The 6,386-nt window shown below is 34.6% G+C and overlaps 1 protein-coding gene across 1 annotated transcript; it reads right to left on the reverse strand.

Annotated features, from left to right (window-relative positions):
- Positions 1-910: 910 nt before the first annotated feature.
- On the reverse strand, positions 911-6,000 carry LOC117122078 (dual specificity tyrosine-phosphorylation-regulated kinase 2-like). Its single transcript, XM_033267548.1, has one exon. It carries the CDS (start codon positions 5,803-5,805, stop codon positions 4,057-4,059), a length of 1,749 nt encoding a protein of 582 aa, XP_033123439.1. The 5' UTR covers positions 5,806-6,000; the 3' UTR covers positions 911-4,056.
- Positions 6,001-6,386: the final 386 nt, after the last annotated feature.

Raw genomic sequence — 6,386 nt, forward strand, 5'->3', positions numbered from 1 at the left:
TGATTACAAGTTGCAACAGTATTGAAGTCCGCACATGTATTCTAAGATGCTTTTAAGTGATGACCAGAACAACAACATGAAGTGCATAAAATGCTTGGTTTGCATGATGGGAAACGTCGGGCCTTTTTCGCTATGCCCCACCCATTAGATATTGTTGCCAAGGTCCAACAAAAGGAGAGTTAAACTGGACGCAAAACAAGTGCAATTATAGGACAACATGCAGGGGCGGCGGGCCGGCCACACTTTCGGAATGTCAAAAAAAAAGAAAAGAAGGAGTTGATCTCCCAAAACGTCTCAAAGAACAACACATTTCTATGATAATTACATAACACCATCAATGGCTAATATATCAAACCAAAATTATTACCTAGTCATATAATTTGAAGACTCAAATTAAACCGATACTGTGTGCACTAGTAGTAGTACAGACTTTATGATGCTACTTATAAAAATTCGCTGTTGGGAGCAAGGACGACAGCATCATTTTCCTTACAATAGTGTAGCATACAGCTAGTAGTACTGCCGAAAGGTCCCCTGATTAATCTTAAATAATGAAGTATAATACATACTCCAAGAATTGAAATACACACCATCGTGTTGGGATTCAATATATTTTAAATTTGTTTAGATTCAAAATTGAGACCGTTCGTAAACACTTAAAAAATACGGTAGCTATTCATAGCTACCAAAATCTCTGGGACCATTCCAGTAAAATATGCAGTTACCATCAATCATCTAATGATGGAAACAATAGCCTACCTACAGCTGCAAGGTAGAATAGTAGGTGTTACGCTATAACATATGTCCGATACCAGTAATGATGAGATTGACAGGTGGGACAATGACAATCAATATGTGAACCCCGCCCTACTACTACTCAACACAACAAAACTGCCAACTCACACTGCCATTTTTGTCCATAACAAAACCAGCTCGTTTTAATCATTAGTGAAAATACAGTGTCTTAATATATATATTTTTTTCAATACAGTAGTATGGAAAATCACACCAGCGTATGGTCTTTACATACAGAACATGGTTTTTAAAAATGCAATTGTCAGGAGTTAAAATCCAACTGTAAAATCATGCTGATTAGGTAATGTTTTGATGATGGGATACAGTATTTACATCAGAAATTCTTCAAACTTTGTACAATGAGTAATGTCAGATAATAGCATTTCAATATTACACTAATATGTGTATCCATCCATTCTTATGTACAAATTTACATTCAATATATTTTTTGAAACAAAAATGTATACATAAATACTTCAGACACATAAAACTATGAATATTTAGTAGCTATTCATAAAATATGTGAATAAATTACTTATATATAATTTTAAAATATTAAGTTTATTCAAATGTATATATTCAAATTATTTCAATTAAATTTATAAATATTCAACGTTTATTTAAGTGTGTACACAAATATTAATAGGATACAATTTATGAATATTCAGTGTTATTAAATCATATGCATAAATTATGTTTAAAATTTATTATATTGATTATTCATAAAATGTATGCATTTTGGACATGTGTACACACTTTATGCATATCCATGAACAGCAAATGAAACTATTAACGCTTCATCAAAACATAAACAATTCATATGAAATATGTGTATCTTTTTTTGGAAATGAGAGGTTTGGCTAGGTAGTAAAACCAGGACGGGAAACCTTGTACAGCCATATAGCAACAAACAGATTATGAAAAAATTCACAGCAACATAAAACAACAAAACTGAATATTAACAACAACTTAAAAATAGGACAATATTCCATAGCTATTTACTGTACAGCAGTTCAAAATATCACAAATCTATTGTGGATTATGAACAATACAATTCATAAAAATATGATCTGTTATCTTGTTTAACTGGTTATTCCAGAATAGTTATCACATGGTAAACATTATAATGCAGCACATAACATCACCATACAAGATTGTTACAGTACTTTATCTCTGAATTATCATGACTCACTTTTGTTGGTTAGATACATACTAGCAAGCCTAGCATTAAAAGTACTGTACAGTACAAAGACTGTATCAGTTTTTAACTGGCCAATCAAAAACCCCAAGAGAACAATAGATGAATGGGACAATGGTCTTGTGGGTTAGACAAAAAAATTAGAACAATTTGACCACAGACTTTTGAAATTTGTTTCAAAGACTGAATTAATATACAATTATAGTTGAGGATATACTGTAAAGCAATTCTGAACATATGTACAGTGCTCAAGAAGACATTGTTAATTCAGTACTCTGGATAATATATATACAAGTACTGTATAGTAAACCTGTTTCAACAAAACAATGTTCATGTACTAATATCAGAAAATGCATTATTGGTAGCTACTGTACATGTACTTAAATGAAATAGCATGCCATTCAAAAATAATAATAATAATAATAATAATTCACCTGAAAGTTCCAGGGGCGTTAAAACATGTGATTCAATTCTCCATTGATTTCCTATAAATTAGTAGCTAATGGAAAATGGAGTGCAGGGGCATATAACACCTATCCAACACTATTGTTCTCTCTGCGTTTATCTAGCCAGTGAACACCAAAACACCACAATGGACGTTCTCTAAAAATAGTTCCTAGCAATCACAATAAATGAACATTGTAATACTGTACTTATTTTGGGTAAAAATAATATTTAACCTAGTTACCGATACTCCTGATATAAGTTATTTTCAGTACTTTCATTGCGGTAAGTAGATAAAATCAACAGATTATTGAATTGCACTGTAAAAGCACATTTATGTAGAAACTGCTCTACCACAAAAACTAGACGTACTGTGCGTATCTTAGATGGACGGATTTTCTAGTTGCACGAATGGAATGTGTTCCATAACAGTGGCGGAGCCAGAAGAAAGGACCCCTGCAGCAGCAACCAAACAAATATCTAGATAAATACTGTAGATTAAAATGGCTCAAGCTCTGGACCTTCCAAGTGGTACTTGACCTATCAGCCTGCAAGTCCCACCCTTCCTTCACAGACCGATTGTCTCTTGCGCCACCCCAGCAAAAAATTTCTTCCTGGATCCGCCACTGCATAATCATCACCAAAAACATTGACATTTTCTGTGGGACGAATACACTAGAAAAGAAATTAGTACTCAGACAATGGGATCACAGCTCATGAAAATGATAAGAAATGAGAAAAACAATGGACAGCTTCATCAAAAGTATTTAACACAAAAACTAAATGGACATTGAATAATGCTACTGTATCAAAAATTGTTTCAAGGTACAGGTAGTATTCCTTTAGAATAAGTCCTTAAAAACAGAATAGATAGTAATTTCTGTTAAAATCGATGTACAATAACAATTTGTTAAATTTGATAACCTATTCACTTTGGATTGAACTATTATTGTTTTCTTATAAAAAAAAAAATTGCAGAATAAAAATACTTTAAAATGGAATAATTAAAACTTGAATATGAAAATACTGGTAAGAAATTTTCAATAAAACATTAAATTAAAATAAATTACAATCATAGAATGTCAATGGAGAAATTTTATAAATTGTATTGAGGCACCCTGCACAAATTTGCATAGAAATGATCAATTAAAAATGATTATCATTCCAATGTAGCAGGTATGGAGAAATTAAGTACATGCAATTTCAGTAAGCAAATTTTGCCTTTTACTACAATTGTTAGTATTTATACACTGTGACTTAATATCAATTTGTAGTTAAATTAGTAATTTAATTTAATGTAATTCGGGGGTTTTAATTAAAAACTGTAACTGTACCTGCAGACAAGAATTGCTACCTTTCCTCTGAAAGACTTTACTCTATTATTCGAACACTTTTGGACAAAAAGACACATTTTCTGTACTCTCTACATAAAAATGTATTTGATCAAAATATGAATGTCATGCCAAAATGGTTTATGTTAGCAAAATATAGATTAAATTGCTCTTTCTTGCATTCATATCATTGTACACAGCATAGTTCAGAAAATGTGAACATATCAGATGCACCATTTGGAATGCTAATTTTCAATTATTATCCTCTCTCTAAAATATCCACAATTATCAGGTTACAATTTTTGGTAAAACTGTTCTTTGGGATGCTACAGTGCCATCTGTTATTTGACGACCTTTACCACTATGTACACCAGTTGGTGGAAGCTTGGCTACAGATGATCCCTGGCGCTTGTGTTTTGCCGACGTCTGGTCGCTGGGCGGTTTTGGAAGACGCCGTCGAAGCCACGAGTGTCTAAGTGCTTGACTTGGCGTCATACGAGTAGCAGGATCCCAATCAAGACACCTCCGTAAGAAATCTAAAAAGAGCTGGTCATCACATCCTTTCAGTGCCTTCACAAACTCTTTAGTCCCAGGCGCACCCCGGACTTTGCCTCTCCTCGACCGGCCACCAGTTAAGACAACCGTACCATCAGGTAATGTTGTAACAGAACAATACCTTGGATGGCCTTTAGAGTTGAAGAAATTTTTAGAACGCTTGGATTGGTCCATCAATCTCTGTGGGGGCATGCCAAGAAGTTCTATCATGGTAGCAAGTTGATCTCCTTCATCCTCGCCTGGCAGAAGTGGGTATCCGGTTAGAAGCTCCGCTAGTATACATCCTAGGCTCCACATATCTATCGGCATTCCATATCTGGCACCAAGGATAACCTCTGGTGCACGATAAAATCGACTCTGAATATATGTGTAAATTCTTTGGTGTTCATAACAACTTGAACCAAAGTCAATAACTTTGATTCCACTCCGACCTTGTTGTTTTAATAAAATGTTTTCTGGTTTTAAGTCACAATGAATAATTCTATTTCGGTGGAGGGCATCGAGGCACTGTAGTAAAGAGTGGGCAAATTTTCTTACCAACTGTAGACTGAATCCCTGAAATTTATTCTTCTTTATAAGTTCATACAAATTCATACTTAGCAGTTCAAATGTAATGCATATATGATTCCTAAATGTAAAGCTTTCCACCATATGAATGATATTCATATTATTGTCTTTATCCTGCTTTTTCAAGTGTTCTAAGATTCTGATTTCCTCCTGTGCCTGACGATGAAATCGTTTTTCATTTCGTACCATCTTTACAGCTAAATGCTGATTGGTTTTATGATCATATGCTTTTACTACTTGTCCAAAGCTGCCTTTGCCAATAATTTTAAGTACTTCATATCGATATCCTATGTGGTCATGTTGAACATGAATATATGACCCTTGTTCATCATCGTAACCACAGTTGTTTGCACCTCCTACCACTCCATGGCGTTTTTTGGCATTTGGTCCAACAAAATATATCTGTGAGTAGTTAAATATTTCATGATGTTCATATGCGCCTAGTTTATGCATATACAGTTTCATGGATTCTTCTGGAGTCATAGGACCCGAACGCCCTTTCGCAGAGTCATTTTTTGATCCATTACTCCCCACACTGGGGGCCCTCTGAACTGAGGGTAGCTGATGACCTGTTGTACCATTTCGAACATCTCCATTTTGATGTTGAAAGTTACGTTGGATATTTCGACTTTGATGATTATGATTATCGTCCGTTTCAAATAATTGAGTAACTTTTACTCCACCTACAACATGATCACTGGATTTTTTGTTACTTACTCCAATTGCTCGGCTTTTTATTGGTGGTAATTCCACATGAGAAGCATGATTTCCAATTCCCTTCGTATTGTTATCGGCAAGATGAGCGTATATCGAGTCGTTGCCAGTCCCCGCAGCGGCGGTCCCTGTCACAAGCGACCGCGATCGTGGGGCCTGTAAACTCGGTTTTCTTATAGAATCCACCATCGAATCGACCATGTTGTATCTTACTCACCAAAAAAATATATATATTTCCGATGTTGGAGAAAGAAATCCAGCTTTAAATATTGTTATACTAGAGCAGAATGTTCCATGTTCGTTCACTCATTTTCCAACACAATTCCAAAATGGCTACCCTCTAAGCGTGTTGCTATTTTCCCAAGCTCTCCAACGACAATACAGGAATTCTCAATGTTGTCATAACTACGAGGCCGCTCGACCGCAGTTTACCGCTTGTGTCGCATGACGTCATCTAGCAACCTCTAAATTATTATGCTGGTAGACATCCAATCAGCTGTGCGTATTTTGTTTACTAACATTCCATGCATGAGGTATTTCCCACGATCTATCAAAGAATTCGTATTTTTCAATATGTAATTACTGTATTCCAAATAATTAAAAGAAAGTTATTTCACTCAATAACCTAATACATTGGTAAAAAAGTAGGATACATCATAACAACTTTCTACTCTTTATTATCTGTCTTTATAAACCATAAAACCTTGAATTGAAGCCCTTGTCTTTTTTTTTTTTTTTTTTTTTGCAAAATTTGGATGGGCTTCTTTCCGAGGCTACTTTTG

Source organism: Anneissia japonica, unplaced genomic scaffold, assembly GCF_011630105.1.
Source record: "Anneissia japonica isolate Jap-2015-1 unplaced genomic scaffold, ASM1163010v1 scaffold288164_len509026_cov199, whole genome shotgun sequence".
Taxonomy (NCBI): domain Eukaryota; kingdom Metazoa; phylum Echinodermata; class Crinoidea; order Comatulida; family Comatulidae; genus Anneissia; species Anneissia japonica.

Bases quoted from the DNA above. Each gene is read 5' to 3' on its own strand.
- LOC117122078 (XM_033267548.1), bottom strand. From the start codon at position 5,805: ATGGTCGATTCGATGGTGGATTCTATAAGAAAACCGAGTTTACAGGCC.